This window comes from Rhinatrema bivittatum, chromosome 5 (assembly GCF_901001135.1).
Source record: "Rhinatrema bivittatum chromosome 5, aRhiBiv1.1, whole genome shotgun sequence".
In the NCBI taxonomy this organism is placed as follows: Eukaryota; Metazoa; Chordata; class Amphibia; order Gymnophiona; family Rhinatrematidae; genus Rhinatrema; species Rhinatrema bivittatum.
Window position 1 is genome coordinate 296,953,420 of NC_042619.1, and position 21,584 is coordinate 296,975,003.

The 21,584-nt window shown below is 46.6% G+C and overlaps 1 protein-coding gene across 2 annotated transcripts in view; it reads left to right on the top strand.

Annotated features, from left to right (window-relative positions):
• The window catches only part of TET3 (tet methylcytosine dioxygenase 3), a 240,659-nt gene extending 219,614 nt beyond the window's left edge, over positions 1-21,045 (top strand). For both annotated transcript variants that reach the window (XM_029604150.1, XM_029604151.1), the window contains exon 12: positions 15,270-21,045. In XM_029604150.1, the coding sequence (XP_029460010.1) occupies positions 15,270-17,062 (1,793 nt within the window). In that variant the 3' untranslated portion in view covers positions 17,063-21,045. The remainder of the gene's footprint in view (positions 1-15,269) is intronic.
• The last annotated feature ends 539 nt before the right edge of the window (positions 21,046-21,584 follow it).

Consider the following 21,584-nt stretch of genomic DNA (forward strand, 5'->3'; position numbering starts at 1 on the left):
GAAGGAGAAATCCCTCCAGGAATGGAACCATACTGAGCCATGCTTCGCTTCTTCCACAAGGACGAATTACCAACCCTTGTTTCCCAGACTCTGAAGACTCTGGGTATTCCTGGCACGGACCCTATGGCAGAACCAAAGAAGAACCCCATCTTGATGTCCCTTTGTAAGGCCTCGTACTACTTTCCAATGATGGAAACCATCTAGGAACTGATTGACCTGGCATGGGTCGGCTTCAAAAGGGGTCGGGCCTGGCATGGGCCAGCTTCAAAAGGGGTCGGGTCTGGCATGGGCCAGCTTCAAAAGGGGTCGGGCCTTGGAAGCCCTATACCCTCTAGAACCAGCGACCAAGGAACACCTGCGTTTCCCGAAAGTGGACGCCATGGTGTGTGCTGTCTCAAAGTGAACAACGATTCCTGTTGAGGGAGGGGCTGTATTGAAGGACACTTAGGACAGACGATTGGAATCCATCCTTAAGTAGGCCTTTGACGCAACAGCAATGACACTGCAGATTGCTTCTTGCTGCGCACTGGTGGCACGTTCCTGCTTGCTCCTCGAGAGAGAGGCAAATAACTCCGAAATGTATACCGGTGAGACGATGGAACCTGCAGCAGTCTTCCTCACGGACACAAGCTCAGACCTGGTGCGCACCTCAGCCAGGGGCATTGCGTCAGTAGTGGCAGCCAGAAGACAACTATGGCTACGGAATTGGTCTGCGGATGTGACATCTAAAGCGAATCTCACAAGAATGCCTTTTAAAGGATCTCTCTTGTTTGGAAGGGAATTGGAGAAGTTAGCCAGCAAATGGGGTGAATCCCCAGTGCCTCATCTACCGGAAAATAGGAGTAAAAGATCTCAGCGTCCCTCCCCCAGAAGAACCAAGGGCAGAGGATCGCAGTGCTTTTGACCCTACAGGAACTTGCAGTTCCAGGCACGTCATCCCTCCGGAAGGTCCCAGCCCTTTTGGAACAGACAGACCAAGAGAGAAGCAGGCTTGGGGGCAGGCTCCAGCCGTGCTCCACAATGAGAATGAGCCGACCCATCCACAGGAAGAGGATATAGGGGGTCGACTTGCCCTCTTCTACCAAAGATGGGTCAAGATAACATTGGACAAATGGGTTCTAAACATTCGAGAAGGTTACTCTCTGGAGTTCTGCAACATCCCTTAAGACAAATTGATGATGTCACCCTGCCATTCCCACTCCAAGAGACTGGCAGTAGAAACCACTCTAACAAGACTACTCAGTTTGAAGGCAATAATCGGTTCCCACGCCCCAATAAAATACGGGGCGCTATTCCATCTAATTTATCGTTCCCAAGAAGGAAGGATCATTCTGGCCCATCTTGGATCTCAAGAACGTCAACCAATTTCTGCAGGTTCTACACTTCTGCATGGAAACTCTTCGCTCCGTAATAATGGCAGTACAACCGGGAGAGTTTCTAACCTCCCTGGACCTTTCCAAAGCCTACCTTCACATCTCAGTCCATCAGGATCACCAGCGCTTCCTGCGCTTTGCGATACTGGGTCACCATTACCAGTTCTGAGCACTACTCTTCGGTCTAGCAACTGTCCCCAGAACCTTCACCAAAATCATGGTGGTCGTGGTGACAACACTGAGGAAGGAAGGGATCTTGGTACACCCTTACCTGGATGATTGGCTAATCAGGTTAAAGTCTTTGGAAGAGAGCTGGCAGGTGACCAGCAGAGTCAAGAGCCTACTGTAGGAACTCGGTTGGATTGTGAACACGGGCAAGAGCAGTCTGCAGCCCTCTCAATCGCTAGAGTACCTGGGGGCCCGTTTTGACACCAAACAGAACAAAGTCTTCCTCCCTCCTCCGAAGAGAAGGAAACTGAAAGAACAATTATGACGATTGATGACCAATGCACGCCCCAAGGTATGGGACTATCTTCAAGTCCTCGGTCTCATGGCATCAACCCTGGAGGTCATCCCTTGGGCAAGGGCCCATATGTGACCGCTCCAGCACTCCTTACTGTCACGATGGAACCCACTGCCCCAGGACTACTCAATTTGCCTCCAACTGCCAGCAGCTCCAGTGGTGGCCACAGAAAGACCACCTAAACAGAGGAGTAAGCCTATCCCCACCGAACTGGGTCTTGCTCACCATGGATGCGAGCCTGCGAGGGTGGGGAGCCCGCTGTCAGGAACTGACAGCCCAGGGACAATGGAACAAGGAAGAGGCGGAATGGAACATAAACCGCCTAGAAGCTCGAGCAGTCAGACTAGCGTGCCTGCAATTCAGGCAAAGCAATTCAAGTAATATCGGACAACGCAACAGCGGTTGCTTACATCAACTGCCAGGGAGGAACCAAGAACCAGCAGGTGTCTCTGGAGATAGACCCTCTCATGGCATGGGCGGAGATAAATCTACAAGGGATCTCGGCCTCCCACATCGCAGGAAAAGACAATGTCTCAGCAGACTTCCTCAGCAGAGAGAGCTTGGACCCAGGGGAATGGATGCTGTCGACCACAGCCTTCCAACTGATAGTAAATCACTAGGGCCTCCCAGCCATGGGTCTACTGGCCACCCGTCTCAGTGCCCAAGCCCCCAGGTTCTTCAGATGCAGATAAGAGCCACAATCCCAAGGAATCGATGCTCTCATCCAAACTTGGCCAGAGGAAGACCTACTGTACGCCTTCCCCCCATGGCCACTACTGGGCAGGGTCATCCGCAAGATAGAACATCACAGGGGACTAGTTCTACTAGTGGCCCCGGATTGACCAAGACGACCATGGTATGCAGACATGCAAAGACTCCTTGCGGGGAACCCTCTGTGCCTACCTCCACACAGGGACCTTTTCCGGCAGGGCCCGATTCTCCATGAAGATCCATCTCGATTCTCTCTTATGGGCTTGCCCTTGAGAGGACTCACCTGAAGAAGCGTGGTTACTCAAAGGCCGTGATTGACACCCTGCTCCGAGCGCGCAAGTTCTCCACATTCCTGTCATACATACGGATCTGGAGAGTATTCGAAGCCTGGTGTGAGGACCGCGGGATTCTCTCACAGTCAGCCAAGATTCCCATGATTCTGAAGTTCCTACAGGACGGTATGAAGAAGGGGTTGTCCCTCAACTCCCTCAAGGTCCAAGTAGCCGCACTGGCCTGCTTCAGAGCTGAAGTGGGCGGTATCCGGCTATCAACCCATCCGGATTTGTCCCGCTTACTGAAAGGGGTTAAATAACTCCGACCACCCCTAAAGTGGCCGGTGCCTCTATGGAATCTCAATCTAGTATTAGACTTCCTAGCTGGGGCTTCCTTCAGACCAACTCGCAGTCTGCCACTACGCCTCTTAACATTGAAGATGGTATTCCTGGTGGCAATGTGTTCAGCTCGTCGCATCTCTGAACTACAGGCACTATCCGGTCGGGAACCGTTCCTTAGGTTTACACCTGGAACCTTACGCACTGTCCCCTCCTTCCTACCAAAAGTGGTTTCCGAGTTTCACTTGAACCAAACCATCTCGCTACATCTCCGGATGAACATAAGGACTCAGAAGACTCACGCTTTCTTCGCCATCTAAATGTCGGCAGACTCCTAGTGCAGTACCTGGAAAGATCGGAACCGGTGCGCAAAAAGGACCTCTTGTTCGTTCTTCACAGCGGGAAGAAACAAGGAGAAGTGGCCTCGCGAGCGACCATAGCCCGCTGGATCAAAGAAGTAATCAAGGCAGCCTACATAGAGACAGGAAAGCCCTTACCTCTACAGGTTAAGGCTCATTCTACGAGGGCTCATGCAGTCTCTTGGGCAGAAACCAAGCTGCTGTCGCCCGCTGAGATCTGTCAGGCGGCGACATGGTTCTCCATACACACCTTCTCCAGGTTCAACCGCCTGGATGTTCAGGCCCGAGAAGGCACAGCTTTCGCAAGGGCAGTATTAAGTGGGCCACGGGCAGCCTCCCGCCCTACTGGGAGTAGCTTTTGTACATTCCATTGGTCCTGAGTCTATCTGGCTACACGCTAGGAAATGGAGAAATTACTTACCTGATAATTTCATTTTCCTTAGTGTAGACAGATGGACAGCATCCCGCCCACGGCTGCCCCAGAAAAGGAGAACCTTGGATAGCAAATCTCGAGACTAAGCCGTGGCCTATCCCTAGTTCAAGACACCCACAGTTTATCTGGTGTCGCGTTAATTGGTTGAGTGCACTGGCGGTCTCCAGTTTGGAAATTAGTTGAACCAGTTCAAGTTCTACTCAAGTTTAATCAAGTTATTTAAGCAAAGATATATCCACAATGGCTTTTCGAAGAGAATACTGAAGAGCTGAGATTACTGCAGGGGTATATCTAGAGTGACGTCAGCTTTGAAATCTGTCTCCATCTCCCATCTGCTAGCAGAAGAGCACAATACTCATTGGTTCTGAGTCCATCTGTCTACACTAAGGAAAACGAAATTATCAGGTAAGTAATTTCTCCATTATTAACCCCTTCAAAAAATGAAGCAGATTTGTGAGGCAAGACTTGCCTTAGGTAAAGCCATGCTGACTGTGTTCCATTAAACCATGTCTTTCTATATACTCTACGATTTTGATCTTTAGAATAGTTTCCACTATTTTTCCTGGCACTGAAGTCAGGCTCACTGGACTATAGTTTCCCGGATCACCCCTAGAGTCCTTTTTAAATATTGGGGTTACATTGGCCACCCTCAAGTTTTCAGGTATAATGGATGATTTTAATGATAGGTTACAAATTTTAACTAATAAATCTGAAATTTCATTTTTGAGTTCCTTCACAACCCTGGGGTGCATACCATCCAGTCCAGGTGATTTGCTAATCTTTAGTTTGTCAATCTGGCCTACTACATTTTCCAGATTCACAGTGATTTGGTTCAGTTCATCTAACTCATCACCTTTGAAAACCATCTCCGGAACCGGTATCTCCTCAACATCCTCATTATTAAACACAGAAGCTTCATTTAGTCTTTCTGCAATGGCCTTATCTTTCCTAAGAGCCCCTTTCAACTCCTCAGTCATCTAACGATCCAGTCGACTCCCTCGCAGGTTTCCTGCTTCCGATATATTTTAAAAAGTTTTATTATGAGTTTTTGCCTCTACAACCAACTTCATTTCAAATTCTCTCTTAGCCTGTTTTTTTTTTTTTAAATTTAAAGCTTTATTGGCAAAATAAAATACAGATAACAAGGACTCGTGGTTACATTAAACTTCCGCCAGCATTTTTCTTATATTCATATGCAATACAATAACATTAAAGAGTAACACTCTAGAGAGGGAAATAGTTTTATAACTATTTACCACCACCACATATCAAAGACTAGACTAGAGACAATATCATAGGCATTCGCTCACGGTGGACTTTTAATCCGCTGTCTCTCGCCCGCAATGGGCCGCAGGCAGTAATCAGCCTGTGAGCTCAAAGATTTTTTAATCATCTATTGTCTCATGTCTACCCATCCAACACTCCAAAATCCATTTTTTATTAGTAAATTTATATATAAACCATTAAAGTGCAAATTGTTCAAACAACTTATTTTGTATCTTTCAATTGAAAAGATACAAAATAAGTTGTTTGAACAATTTGCACTTTAATGGTTTATATATAAACAAGCCGTTAAGCCCGTTAAAACGGGCTACATCCCTCTGTCTCTCACCTCCCCCTCTTTCTCTCTCCCCTCACTCTTCACCACCCCCTCCCTCACCCACTCCTCCCCACCCTCCCTCTCCTATCACTCAGTCCCTCCCTCCCACTCAGTCTCACTCACTCCCTCCCCCCTCTCTCCCTCCCTCTCACTCACTCAGTCCCCACTCCCTCCGTCCTCTCCCTCAGTCCCACTCCCTCCCTCCCTCTCTCTCCCTCAGTCCCACTCCCTCCCTCAGTCCCTCCCCCTCACTCAATCCCTCCCTCCCACTCAGTCACTCCCTCCCCCCTCCCTCTCACTCACTCAGTCCCACTCACTCTCCCTCAGTCCCACTCCCTCCCTCTCTCCCAGTCCCACTCCCTCCCTCAGTCCCCCCTCTCCCTCTCACTCAGTCCCACTCCCTCCCTCTCACTCAGTCCCTCCCTCCCACTCAGTCACTCCCTCCCACTCTCTCTCTCCGTCCCTCCCTCCCACTCAGTCCGTCCCTCCCTCTCTCTCTCTTCTCCCTCCCTCGCTACCGCCCGCTACCGCCGTCGCCGCTACCGCCGTCGCTACCGCCGCCGCTCGCTACCGCCGTCGCCGCCCGCTGCCGGTACCGCCGCCGCTGCCCGCTGCTGCCACTGGACGCCGCCATTTTTTTTCTTTCTGAAGCTGCCTCAGAGCGACGTGCTCGCCCGCACATGCGCGGTAGAGCTGGTCTCTACCGCGCATTTGCGGGCCGTCGGTCACAGGCCATTTATAAGGTAGATTTACTAATAAAAAATGGATTTTGGAGTGTTGGATGAGTAGACATGAGACAATAGATGATTAAAAAATCTTTGAGCTCACAGGCTGATTACTGCCTGCGGCCCATTGCGGGCGAGAGACAGCGGATTAAAAGTCCACCGTGAGCGAATGCCTATGATATTGTCTCTAGTCTAGTCTTTGATATGTGGTGGTGGTGGTAAATAGTTATAAAACTATTTCCCTCTCTAGAGTGTTACACTTTACAACTAATTGAGAGGTGTTCGCTTCTGTTTAGTGATACAATAACATTATACATCAGTTATTAGTTGTTAGTCATTCCCCCCTCCCTTCTCCAAGCACATTGTTATGATTACATAAGATATCATAGAATCACATTAAGCAAAAATGAGTACTATAGACTCCATATGCTCTTAACCTGTCTTATCAATGTTTTACACTTAACTTGACAATGCTTATGCTTTTTCCTCTTTTCTTCAGATGGATCCTTCTTCCAATTCTTGAAGGATTTTTTTTGGCTAAAATAGCCTCTTTTACCTCACCTTTTAACCATGCTAGTAATCTTTTTGCCTTTGTTCCACCTTTCTTAATGCATGAAATACATCTGGACTGCGCTTCTAAGATTGTATTTCTAAACAATGTCCATGCCGGTTGTACACTCTTAATCTTTGCAGCTTAGACTTTCAGTTTTTTTCTATTTTCCTCATTTTATCAAAGTTTCCCGTTTGAAAGTTTAGTGTTAGAGCTGTAGATTTACTATTGTCCCCCTTCCAGTCATTAGTTCAAATTTGATCATGTTATGATCACTATTGCCAAGTGGCTCCACTACCTTTACCTTTCCCACCAAATCCTGCACTCCTTACAAACTCAAGTTATAGTTTTACAGCTGCAAGCAGGGGTAAGTCAACAGATCGGAGAATATGAACACAGCCCTGTATTAAGCATCCCCATAATCCAGATAAGATGGTGGTTCTGATGTCAAGCAGTTTGACTTGGTTGAGGGGCAGCTATTAATGCTCACTGGATGCACCATGGTTGGTTTCACCCTTGCAGAAATACACGTGTGTTGCCTGTATACTGCATGCTTTACACATGTGACTTTCATAAATTCCTTTTCAGGGTGGAGGGCAGAGGGGAGAGCAAGGGCAGGGAAAGAGAGAGAGAGTAGAAGGCTAGCACTTTGTTTTTATGATGTGAATTTTGCTTAAGTGTGTAGCTGTGCATTCCCACATCTGAAAGCTTTGGATGTGGAGATTTAGGGTTAGACAGATGGCTGATTATCCCCACTGCAGTGAAGGATGATTGTAGGATGGAAATGATGGAAAACATCAAAGATTTGCCCAACAAGGAATCTCTTCCAAGAATACATTTAGTAGAATTATAGAAATGATTAATAGCAGCAGTAGGAAAAGAAGGCGGCTTAGGGTGCACTGTACTCTCTCAGGATGAGAGAAGGTAGTAACTGAAGCATCTGTTACATCGTGTGAGTAGTAGCTTTACCACTGCCCCATTCGGGTTACAGGTGCTGTCCAGTAGCAGTGCCACCTCTAGACCGGACCAGTGCAGAGGACCTGGGTTCATGGCTTGGGTCAGGAGTCTGCTTGCCAACTGGAGCTGGAGTTGCTATGGAGGACCAGGGCCAGTGCAAGAATATTTGGCGCCTTAGGTGAACCTTTGATCATTCACTTCCCCCCCAACTTGGCAGCTTCAGCACAGTGCTCCCTCCTACTGGTGGCAGTGGCTCCAGCAATGTGCGCCCTTCTTTGGTGGCATTGGTTCTGATACAGCATCACTTTGGACCTCATGCTGACAGGATTTTGCCACCCCCAAAATCTTGGCACTCTAGGCAACTGCCTAGTTAACCTAATGGAAGCACCAGCCCTGCAGAGGACATATTCACAGCCCTTGTAGAGGGGGGGGGGGAGGAAAGTATTGGCTATCGCTCAGCAGCGACACCTAGTGGCTACACTCAGAAACCAAGATTGCATGCCCTGATGGGAGTGTAATTACATGACCCTAGCCAAGGACCATCAGTGTGATGACCAACCTTAGTGAGGAAAAGACATATAAAATGGGTAAAAGCACGTTTGCTTACTGTAAACGGTGTTTCCATAGATAGCAGGATGCTGTCATGGGGAACGTCTATCAGGAGTTGAGAGGTAGAGCTTGCCAAAGCTGTTACAGAGCTCTGTGCGGCTGCGCGTGTGTTCCCGTGCAGGAAGGCAGATTCTCCTCAGTCTGTATAATAGCAGAAAGAATGCATTAATATGCGCTGGCGTGGCTGTCCAGGGAGGCAGGTGGGTCAGCATGGCTAATTCATCCTGCTATCTACGGAAACACCGTTTACAGTAAGCAAACTTGCTTTTTCCCATTGATAGCAGGGCTGAATTAGCCATGCTGTCATGGGAGTCTCAAGCTCCCAGATGTGCAAGGGTTCGTGTACTGTTGCAATACCTGCTCAAGTGTAACCCAGAAGCCGTGGACAGCCCGCCTGGACTGTTTATGTGGTAAAATGCTGCAACACTGCCTTTCCCAGTTTGGCATCTTTGGATGTCTGCGGTCCAGACAGTAGTGAGATGTAAAGGTGAGGAGAGACAACCAGGTGGCAGCTTTGCAGATGTCCATGGGTGGTACATGCCATAGGTGGGCCACCGAGGTGGAGACCGCTCGTCGTTGATGAGCATTTGGCTTATATGGGAGCGGAATGTCTCTCTTGTCATAGGAGAACTGGATGCATTAGGAAATCCAGCTGGAAATAGTTTGCTTTGCCACTGGTAGGCCAGGGGCGTTCGGGCTAAAGGAGACAAATTGTTGCGATGCTCAGATTGTTGCGATGCTCAGATGTCAGAATGAGTCCGACTTTTGTAGTAGGCTAATGCTCTTTTATAGTCTAGTGTGTGCAATAGATGTTCTCTGTCATTCTGGTGGGATTTTGGAAAGAACGTCGGGAGTTTGATGGACTGATTAAGATGGAAGGCCGAAACCACCTTCAGTAGAAAGGAGGGATGAGTCCGGAGCACCACCTTGTGGGGTAAAACTGTAGATACGGTGTTTAATGTACTAGCGCTTGCAGTTCACTCATTCGTCTTGCTGATGTCACTGCTACAAGAAAAATCACCTGCCACGTGAGGTATTTTATGTGCGATGACTCCATGAGTTCAAATGGTGGCACCATTAGCTGCTCCAAAATGAGATTGAGATCCCAGGCCACCTGTGGTTTAGACATCGGGTCGAAGATGACAGAGGCCTCTAATGAATCTTGTAACAAGTGGGTTACAAGATTTAGATGTGGTTTGTGGTAGGCTGCAATGGCACTGAAGTGGACTCTGACTGAAGCCGTCACCACTCTCGCTGTATACAGCATGCGTAGGTAATCTAGGAGGGTTTCCGGCGAGCAGCCGAATGGATCGAAGTGGTGACCAACGCACCAGGTCGAGTATCGCTTCCATTTCAACTGATAATTTCGTCTGGTAGAGGGTTTTCTGGCGACAATGAGGACCTCCTGAGCGCCCTGGGAGATTCCTTGCTCACTTAGTAATGACCGTTCAATCTCCATGCCATTAGATGCAGCGAATCCTGCATCGGGTGCAGAAGGGAGCCCTCCTCTTGGGATAGGAGGTCACTCCTGTAGTCCAATGTAAGGGGAGTTTCAACTGACAAGCGTAGGAGATAAGCGTACCAGGGTTGCCTGGGCCATGCCGGAGCAATCAGATTTAGATCTGCTGCATCCTGTATGCACTTCTGAATTGTGCGAGTAAGGAGTGGAATCGGGGGAAAGGCATACAGCAGTCCTTCCGACCAAGGGAGTAGAAAGGCCATCTTGTGCTGTGCGGAGAGGACTGGGAAACACCAAGCAGAAACGTAGCACCTTCCAGTTCTGCTCCGTGGCGAAGAGGTCTATGGTTGGAATTCCCCAGTGGGCAAAAATGTCGTCGGGCACCTTTTGGTGTAGCGACCACTTGTGAGGGTGAAATATTAGGCTCAATCTGCCCACTCGATTGTTGTCGATTCCTTGGAGGTACGTTGCTTGTAGAAGGATTGAATGGCGGACTGACCATTCTAAGATGAGGATCGCTTCTCTGCAGAAGTTCCATGAACCAGACCCTCCTTGCTTGTTGATGTAGAACATGGCTACTTGATTGTCGGTATACACCATGACCCTCTTGCCTTGTAAGTGAGTGACAAAGGTTTGTAGAGCATTTCTGATAGCCCTCAACTCCAGGAGGTTGATTTGATAAGATTGTTCACAAGGGGACCATTGAACTTCTGTTTGCAGGTGGTCCAGATGGGCACCCCATCCTTTGTGTGAAGCGTCTGTTGTGAGGACTGCATAAGAACATGCCATACTGGGTCAGACAAAGGGTCCATCAAGCCCAGCATCCTATCTCCAACAGTGACCAATCCAGGCCATAAGTACCTGGCAAGTACCCAAAAATTAAGACTATCCCATGCTACTGATGCTAGTAATAGCAGTGGCTATTTTCTAAGTCAACTCAATTAATAGCAGGTAATGGACTTCTCCAAGAACTTATCCAATCCTTTTTTAAACCCAGCTACACTAAGTGCACTAACTACATCCCCTGGCAACAAATTCCAGAGTTTAATTGTGCATTAAGTGAAAAATAACTTTCTCCGATTAGTTTTAAATGTGCCACATGCTAACTTCATGAAGTGCCCCCTAGTCCTTCTATTTTCCGAAAGAGTAAATAACCGATTCACATTTACCCGTTCTAGACCTCTCATGATTTTAAACACCTCTATCATATCCCCCCAGCCGTCTCTTCTCCAAGCTGAACAGACCTAACCTCTTTAGTCTTTCCTCATAGGGGAGCTGTTCCATCCCCTTTATCATTTTGGTCGCCCTTCTCTGTACCTTCTCCATCACAACTATATCGTTTTTGAGATGCAGCAACCAGAATTGTACACAGTATTCAAGGTGCGGTCTCACCATGGAGCGATACAGAAGTATTATGACATTGTCCGTTTTATTCACCATTCCCTTTCTAATAATTCCCAACATTCTGTTTACTTTTTTGACTGCCGCAGCACAATGAACCGACGATTTCAATGTGTTATCCACTATGATGCCTAGATCTCTTTCTTGGGAGCACATCCAATCATTGGGTTGAAGAAGCGGAAGGAAAGTCTTGAGGGAGACCATCTTGAACTTTTCTCGGATCAGAAACTTTTTCAACTTGCGTAGGTTCAATATTTGAGGAAGACCTCCTGATTTCTTGGGTATTAGGAAATAAGGGGAATAAAAACCCACATTCTAGAGTGATGTGGATAGGACTTGGATTGCATGTTGAAGCTGAAGAGTTGAGATTTCTTCCACTAGCTGTAGATGATTGTTTCGTACTCTACTGATGGGGGTGAGGTTGGGTAGGGGGGGGTCTGGATATGAAATGGAGTTGATAACCGTGACTTACTGTCTCCAAAACCCAATGATCGGTAGTGATTCATGACCAGGTGCTGATGAATGACGATATCCTCCCTCCTGCTGTGGGGGGTGGTGGCCCCGCTGAGTTTAAAAAGATGGTGGGGCCTTCAGGTTGGCAAGGGGTTGCTGACCCTTTTGTTGCTGGGCTCTGGGTCTACCTCACCATTGTTGCTGCTGCTGCGATTGCTGGTGTTGTTTTTAATAGGTAGGTGGACAATATGGAGGGTAGGTCCAATAGGGTGACTCTGATGTGATTGCCTGCGAAGAGGGGTAAAGTTTCATCGAGGCAATGCGGCGTGGGCCGGCAGGTTGGTCAAGGATTGCACCGCCACACTTTGTTTTTTCAGCTGGGAGACCGTCTCTTGTAATCGGCTGCCGAAAAAATTATCTCCCTGACAGGGAAGGTTGGCCAGCTTCTCGTGCACATCTTCACGTATTGCACTGACTTGAAGCCATGCCAAGCGCCGTGCAGCTATTGCCAATGCCGATGCTCTGGATGATGTTTCAAAGGCTTCATATATCGTACACAGGAGATAGCATATACCTTCCTCCATATCCTGAATCGGTTACGGTAGGAGAACCACTGAAGCTGCATCTGGGAGAAGACCTTTAACGACTTGGAGGCATTCGTACAAATATTGTACTATTTAAAATTGGTGTTGGTGGATGCGAGTGCCCAACATGGAAGATTGGAAGGATCTCCTGACAAACTCATCGAGGTATCGGTGGTTTTTCCCCGGTGGAGTGTTGGAGTGTAATCTTGTTTTCTTCTTTAGCTGCATCACCGACTCTACCAAGATAGAAGCATATGGTAGCTGAGGTGGCATGTATAATGGGGATTGTTTCATGTGAAACTTTAAGTCGGTCTTCCTGGAAAACAGTTTCATGGTGAACGGTGTTTCCCTGGATTTCTCCAGGACCACATCTAGCACGTGGTGGGAAGGGAGAACCGTTGGTTCTGAGGGAAGGTCGAATATTTTTAAAATGCCTAAGGTTTCTGCTCTTGGATCTAGTAGCTTATGGATCTCAATGTTTAGGGTGGTTCCGACTTTGTCAATGAATTTAGGATAGGAGAGATCCTCTGGAGGGGAGTAGGGTTCCTGGGGTTGTTCTGGAGGGTCGGAAGGGTATCCTGTGGATGACCCTGGTGACGAAGGCGAAGAATCCAGTTGTGGAGTTGACATCGGTGAGGTTCGGTGGCAGGGTAAAGGAATACCTTGCCCTGATAACTGCCCTGAAATAGGCAGTTATCAGGGCAAGGTATTCCTTGGTGATATACAGGGTGAGGGCTCCCGCGACTGTGGTGGAGATACATGGAGGCTGAGTGGGATGGGATTCGGGTACGAGAACCCCGTTTGGAGAGAGGAGAAGAACCCTGTGAGGGCGGCCAAAATCAGAGTGATGGCCTGCTGGGCCATGTCTGGTATTGGGGACGGTAGAGCCGGTGGCTGATTCCGTCTGCGGTGGTGTGGAATCGCTGCTAGGAGAATGTCTGAATTGGGAGCCTGTGGGCGTCATTTCTGAAGGCCCACATCTTCTCGTGCCTTTATTCTCTTATGCAAGGGTTCCTGCAGCTGCTTGGAGGAGTGATGTCATTGGGAAATTGCTGAGAGATCAGAGTAGACTTGTACAAATGTTGAAGACGAGGAATCTTGGGAGGTGGAGTGAGAAGACACATCCACCCATTCCTCCTCTGACCTGGTGGTTGATTCTGGCTTTTTGGGGTCCGATGCACGCTTGTGTGGCTCTGGCCGTGGAAGCAGTGTGTGATTGGAGGGGACGTCACTCTCCGGATCAAGTGGTCTTGGTTCCTGTGGACGCTCCAAGGATGGCAGCACCACGTGCGTCGGAGATTCCTACATCGATGGCTGCTTTGACGTCGATGACCTCGACGATGTCGTTTGCGTCAACGGGCACGCCGATGATGAGTGCTTCGATGGTTGCTTCAACAACATGTGCTTCGTTGGCTGCACCGAAGAAGTCTGCGTCAATGGGTGCGTCGGTGGGAATATGAGCCCTGTGCAGCGTGTCTCAATTTTTCAATTTTTTAGCTCTTTGTCGTTGAGCCCTAGGCGACAAGCAGCCACAGTGCTTGCATGTCGCCTGGTCGTGGGAAGGGCCGAGGCAAATGTAACAGGCCGAGTGTCCATCGGGGATGGACATGATTTTGCCGAATGCACATGGTTTGAAGCCCGATGGTCGAGGCATACCTGCTGTGTGCTGCGGAGTCGAAGATTCGCTATTTCTCTTTGTTCTTTTTTTTTAATCGTTTGTCCGGCTGAGGAGAAACACAGCTCTGTGTGCGTTCGTGCTCACGGAAAGGACAGACTGTAACAGTTTTGGCACTCTCCGCCTCTCAACACCTAACGGACGTTCCCCATGACAGCATGGCTAATTCAGCCCTGCTATCAACAGGAAAAATACCCCGTGTATTTGTAAATGAAGTCTTACGGCACCAGATCTCAACCCTGGTTCCAACTGAGCTGGAAGTATAAGGAGGAAACTACCAGGTCCCCCAAAAAAACAGTGCATCCTCTGATTTAGGGTATTTGATACCGCTGCCTGTGCTTTATGATTCCTTTCAAATTTTTACTTGTGGTTGGTACTAAAAATTATTAAGAGACTGGCAGCAAAAATGAGTCTTTACTACTTTCTATAGAAGATTTAGGATAAAAGATGAGCAACCAGAAATAGTTGAGTTTCTCCAACTGTGTGTCTCTGGGGATCGTGCTTTGCATATTGTCCTCCTGGAGTCAACAGCAGTGATTTAATGTCACGAATTTAAAAAAAAAAACCCACCAAGGTCCTAGTTCAGGAGGACTGGATGCTCCTTATAGGTCCATACAATAGAGTTTGTGACTCCGTATTTCAAGAGAGATGTCAAGCTGATGTCTTTATCCAGACTACTTAAGATCCAGTTTAATTTCCTTATCCAAGTCAGCTGGCCCCTCTGCATGCTCAAATTTTGGAAAGGTAGGGGGTAAGTGTACGAATTATATATCCTGCAGAGTTCTAGATGGAAGGCAGCAGTAAGAAAAGAGTTGTGAGGTTAGATAAAAGACACAGGGGAAGGGGGAGCCATGGTTGGGTTGCATATTGGAATTTGTATGCACATCTACCCAACGTGAACACATCTCAGCTGGGCAGACTAGATGAACCACGTTGGTCTTTTTCAGCCATTACTATAAATACTTGATAGTAACATTAGTACAATTTTTGTGAGGGTATGAAGCTCAAGATCTTAGCCAGATTCCAGTCCAGGTTGTATAGAGTGACCTAAATTCTTCCTGAATAAAAGATAGTTTTGTTGTGCAGAAATGCTCATTCTCCTGATCTATATATATACTGGGACAGAATGCAAAGTGTTGCAACTAATTGGATCTGATCCTTGTAATTATCTTCTAAGAAACAATGCTTATTTTTGCCATCCTGGGGCGTATTGTAACAGCATGCATCTTATGCACTTTGTATACAGGTGTGCCACTGAATAGCGCACTTCCTCAGCAGCCGATCAAGGTGGAACCTCAGAATCACTACAGCAACTTCAAGTACAGTGGCAATGGTGTTGTGGAAAGCTACTCTGTGCTAGGAAGCTGCAGGCCCTCAGATCCCTATAGCATGAATAGTGTTTACTCTTACCATTCCTACTATGCACAGCCTAGTCTGCCTTCCATAAATGGGTTTCATTCCAAATTTGCTCTTCCATCTTTTGGATATTACAGTTTTCCCAGCAACCATATGTTTCCCTCGCAGTTTCTAAATTACAGTACCACAGACTCAAGAAGTGGTGGGTGGCTGAGCGGCAGCTTTGAGAAAAAGCCTGACATCCCAGCGCTGCAAGATGGTTCCAGTCTTGGGTACCGGAGCATGGAGTTCTCAGAGCAGACACCACACGCTGTACCAAATGATCCCCTCTACCAGCCTACTTTCCAAGGACCTAAGGAATGTGCGAGCCAGAACGCAGTATCCATGTCTCATAGAACTACCCCAGTTCCGATGGAAACCACAACATTTGCACAAAACATGAGCTGTTTTAATCGGGCAGTTAAACAGGAACCAGTGGATTCATTGTCACATACAGATCCCGTTCAGAGAGCCACTGGAAATTTACAAAATGCAAGCGTTAATTTGTCTGGGGTATCCACGTCATCACAGAATGCTAGTCAAGAGCACCTGTGGGAGTCCTACAAACCAAACAGAAATGGGTCATCTTCTGAAAGGGCTAGCACAAATAGCTCTTGGGATCTGTTTACGTCCAATGAGAATGGCAGCATGCAAGACAAGCTGAGTTCCTATTCTATACATCCAAACTCTGCCAGGTTACCCAGCTCCCAGGACAAACAGTGGAATTTATTTCCTGGTGACGAGCAACTATCAAAGCATAACACAAATCTCATGGGAACAGTGTGGAGTTCTTGCAAACTGAATGACAGCGCTTCAGTCCTTCCTGTGTCTGCCAACTCCAGCCTACAGGAAAAGGCATGGAATATTGGGCAATTAAATTTTAGTTCAGCTATCAATAAGGGAAGCTCTTTGTTTCCAAACAAGCTGTGGAATTCTCTGAAGTTCAATGAGCGGCAGACTCCGACACCTAGCCCAGGGTTGCACGGGAAATCATGGAATTCATTCAGTGCATCAGCAGCAGACACTACCTTGTGTAGCTCTTTTCAGGCAGAAGGCAGCCCACTTTTACCTGGTCTCAGTTATCAAGAAAAGCAGTGGGATCCTTATAGTTTGGATGATAACATGGAGGATTTGCCCGAAAAGAATGTGAAGGAGGAAGAGGAGGAAGAGGTTTGGTCAGACAGTGAGCACAACTTCCTGGATGAAAATATCGGTGGAGTTGCTGTTGCACCAGCTCATGGCTCCATCTTGATTGAATGTGCAAGGCGAGAGCTCCACGCTACCACTCCATTGAAGAAACCCAATCGGCGTCACCCTACACGCATCTCTCTGGTATTCTATCAACACAAGAACCTAAACCAGCCCAATCATGGCTTGGCCCTTTGGGAGGCGAAGATGAAGCAGCTTGCGGAAAGAGCGAGAGCGAGGCAGGAAGAGGCAGCCAGGCTTGGACTTCAGGAGGATATCAAACCCTTTGGGAAAAAGCGTAAATGGGGAGGTGCTACTCCTTTAGAACCCCAAAACCAAGAGAAGAAAGATTCTGTTCCAGTACGGCAAGCGGTGGCCATTCCAACCAACTCTTCTACCACTGTGTCCTCCTATGCCTGTACCAAGGTGACTGGACCATACAGTCTCTGGATATGAGACTGGCACAGCTGGACAGGGCTGTTTTACCTCAGTGTCTGTGGCACTGGAGTACGGTGCTGCAACGTGGTGCTTTCCTCCAACACTTGTAGGGGAAATTCTGCTCAAGTGCAAATCCTAAAACTGCACTTCGAGGAAACCAAGACAAAACAAACTATTTGCTGAACATTTTTCAGTAATCTAATATTTATATCTCTGCATTTTTTTTAAATCAATCCTTGTACATCAAAAGAATGGAAAGAAATTTATAGCATCCTTTCACAGAGGAAAGGTTTTTAATTACATTTAAATATGTATTTATTGGATTTTTTTATAGCAACAATGAAACTGATATATGTATATAGAAAGAGAGAGATATATAAAAAAAATGAAAGAGTACCAGCGAAATCTGTACAGATCATTATAAGCTGGTATGAATCTTAGCTTGGAACCCACCCAAACATGTTCTTTGAAGTAATTTGGAAACTGTTTTACACCATATTTCTAATTAAATAATGTGCATATTGTGCAGCCTGATAAATCATGTACAGATACAGTATCCCTTTTGAAAAAGAAATGGAAAAAAAATGGATCCTCTAAGAAAAAAACAACAGCCACAAGTTTTAGCAGCAGATAGTTCTCTCTCGGCAGATACTTGATTTCAGTGAGCTACATTTCTATAAAGCACGCCTGATGTGTCTGCAGTTTTAACCTGGCCATGTCTGGGTGCTGGGATTTTGCAGTAATCCTGAACTCCAAAGTTCCTAGAAGTCACACGAGGCTTCTTCAGTAGTGTTGTGATGCCTGTACAGTAGGGCCTTTGTCTACTTGGGCTTCTCCGGGTCCCTTGCCTGGATTTTGTCCTCTCCCATGGCTCTCTCAGAGCACTCTTACCTCCCTTCTCTACGCACTGCAGCTCTCATGAAGAGAGGGATGTAGCCCAGTCCTTTCACCCTTCTCCGCCTTATCCATAGTTTTCCGTTAAACTATTGGCATTAGAAGTGCTTTACAGAAGACAGCTTAATTAGAACTAGCTTGGCTTTCTTGTATCCATCTGCTAAGAGACTTTTATATTTGAATTTAATCCACATGAGCCAAACAATTACAGGATAACATAGTAGACGATTGGATTTGGTTAGCAAGACCTTTTTTTGGGGAGGCACATGCTAGCTGGGTGCTTCTAAATGAAATTTACACGTTAGTAGTATTTTATTATTGAGGTGCGAAGACAAGGCACACGATTAATGCTACAGCAGCAAAAAGCTCTGCCCACAGCAGGACAGAAACAGACAAAAAAAAAGGGCTACTGTATCTTTTACTCAAAGGTAAAAACTGTGAATAGCTAAAGTTTTGCTCTGTGTACATCACTGTTGCTCTGTCTGGTGCTGTCAGTCCCCTGGGGCATCCTCATCTTCGGTACCTATTGCACTGAAGTGGCCCAGCAGACTGAATTACAGGAGTGACTTGCGAGTCCGTTTTCACATGTCCCTCCCCCCTCCTACATGGTGCATGCTTAAAACGATGACAGATGTCCGACAGCGACACTTTCAGATGCAAAGGTGTTTTTTTTTAAAAGCCCAGGTTTTCATGTGGTGCCATTTCCTGTGCCGTACGTTGAATGATGACGGCGGCACAGTGGTGCTTTTCAACTGAAAAAAAAAAAGGTTGCTAGCCTAAAACTTGATTCATGTCACCTGCTGGTATCATCTGTCCTAACAAACAAGCAGTTTAGGGGAGACAAGTATATTTTGTGGTCTGAGCAGAAAATATATAGCATAAAGCTATCCTGTAGAAATGTAACCTAGCAGTATTGGAAAATCTCTTAAAGGGGCCTCTCCTTACAGAAATGCCACCCTGTGAAAATAAGGATTTTTTTTTTTTTTTTTTTAATGTGGGCAGGGGACAGATGTGACTGCTGTCCAACTTCCACATAAGGATTTCCTTTTTAGATTTCTAGTGAAATGCAACCCTTTATGCTCTCAGTGTCTGCCTGGTAAAGCCAAGCCTCTTAGTTCATGATCTCACCAGCCAATGTTTTGGTCACTGGTTGTATCATGGGCGCGACACGCACAAACTAAGCCCTTTGCAGTTTGCATGGGTTGTGAGTGAGAGCAAAACAGAAAAAGATTCTCTCCACCCCTAAAAATCATTTTCACTAAGCTAGCGAAACCTGGAGGTAAGAGGGCAGACGTGCTTCCTGGGTAACATCCGCAGGATCCCACTTTTGCCCAGTGGAGCAGTGGTTCCTTTAAAACAACACACAGTCAGCAGTCCTCACACCCTAGGACTGCAGTAATGGCATTCTGATGCAAAAAAAGGTTCTTTATTTTTAGAAAACAAAAAAAAAATGCAACCCTGACAACTGGATGAGCCATTTAGTCCACTCTGCACTCTCCAGTGCCTTTACAGAGAGCTGTGAATGAACGTCTCGTATGTTTTACTGTAATCTTCTTCCTAGCACACTGGCACAGAAGAACGAACGGGATCCCTATAACAAATTCATGTGATCTCGTTTACCTGTAAATAATGAAAGGTTTTCTTTCTTTCTTTCTTTCTTTTTTTTTTAAGCACTTTCACCTGGATGAAAACAGTATAGGCATGGATTTATCAAAAGGATTTTGCTCATTCTCGCGTCTGTGGGGAAAAAAAAAAAGCCGTTGAGAAATCAGGCCCATTATGTTTGAAAACAGATAACTGAGGGAGAACTGTAAATAACGGCAGAATATTTAGTAGGCTTTGACCGTCCTACATGTGATTGTACTTGTAAAGGTCCATTTCTTTTGCAGTAGAAAAATGAACTTTTACTGTCAGAATTCTTGCCAGGAGCATATCAGGGTTTTAGAATTATTCAAAATTAAAGATTTTATAGGAATGCCGCTGAACTTCGTAGTACAACAAGCTAATGTAAGCATGCTAATTTTCTAGTTTTTTTGAGGAAAAGTTAAACCTACAGTTTTGTTTTGAAAGGCCATTTTACCGTTTGACTATTGCACCAGTACTTCTACTCAGATCCAGATGCACGTGGGATTGTAAGAAAGCTGAAAGTGATGCCAAAGAAACGTTCACAGTGGTCACGTCTGCTGAAGGGCCTTGTGTGGTCTTGAATTGTCTTGGGAATGACCATCTTTGGCCCAGTGAGATTTCTTAGAGCCTGTGAGGAAGCCAGGATTTCTCTGGAACTAACCCAGCTGCTAGAACGCTACACCAGGGCTCCCTCAAAGCTGCATGGGCGCATTGGTGCAGAGTGAGATTAACTACACTCTACGGTCCCTCACTTGGGATGAAAGCAGCATGGCCAGATAGCAAATTCAGTGTTCAGACTTGACTTCCTCTTCCATGGATGACTATCCATTCACTTCTCTGTAAGTTGTTCCAGCATAATTTTTTTAAAATGAAGTTTAGCAATGTGTTTCCCCCAGCCTCAATGATTGCAGGTTTACTCTCCAGAACTGCCACACTTCACCTGCAGAAATGGACCTGTACCTCGGGTTGCAATCTCTTTCCCAATGAGCTGAGCGGGGTTTATGTGGCACTGCTGTGGTTAGGTCTTTGAGCTCCAGGAAAGGAGAGAAGACAGATGGTGCTTCAGTAGTGACCCCAGCTGGCTTAAGAATGGTGATGAGGATTGTTTGAGAGGAAATTTTCCCCTCACCTTCGACCAGCAGGTGGAGATATAAAATGAAAAAATGAAGGTGCAGGGAGAGAGAAATGCAGATGCGGTGCATGCATGCCTCATGTGGTCATGTGTTTCTGTGCCTCCACAATAAATGCGCCAGAGATACAGAGCTAGAATTATCCCTCAGACCTGTCCACGTGAGCCTGAAATACTATAAACTATAAAGCATGGTGAGATCCTGAGCTGTATCAATCCATATTATTATTAGAAGATGCCATACTGGGTCAGTCCAAGGGTCCATCAAGCCCAGCATCCTGTTTCCAACAGAGGCCAAACCAGGCCATAAGAACCTGGCAAGTACCCAAACACTAAGTCTATTCCATGTTACCGTTGCTAGTAATAGCAGTGGCTATTCTCTAAGTGAACTTAATAGCAGGTAATGGACTTCTCCTCCAAGAACTTATCCAATCCTTTTTTAAACACAGCTACACTAACCACATCCTCTGGCAACAAATTGTTATAAAACGTATTGGAGGAACTTACAGCTAAGTCTTTTGAAGGCTCCAACCCTCAGCCCTGTAAGATGCAGAGGCAATAATTGGTCGTGTTATGTGGCATCAGCGCCTTTGAACAGTACACGTTTCTGTAGATGTCGGCATGAAAGCTAACCAACAATTCTGCTGTGGTTATTTCCCAGGTTTGTGGAATGGGAAAGGGGGTATCATAAAACCTAGAGGCAGGAAGAGAACTAGAGGATTAAGCAGAAGAGCTTTTGGGAACAATGAGAGAAGTGCAGATGCAATGTTCAAAACAAAGAGATTTTACACTACATATAAACTACCTCAAATCTTAGGCGTTAAAAATTAGCATGCTTCCAACTTAACAAAAACTATGCACCGCTCACTAACCTCGCTGCTGAAGGCTCTT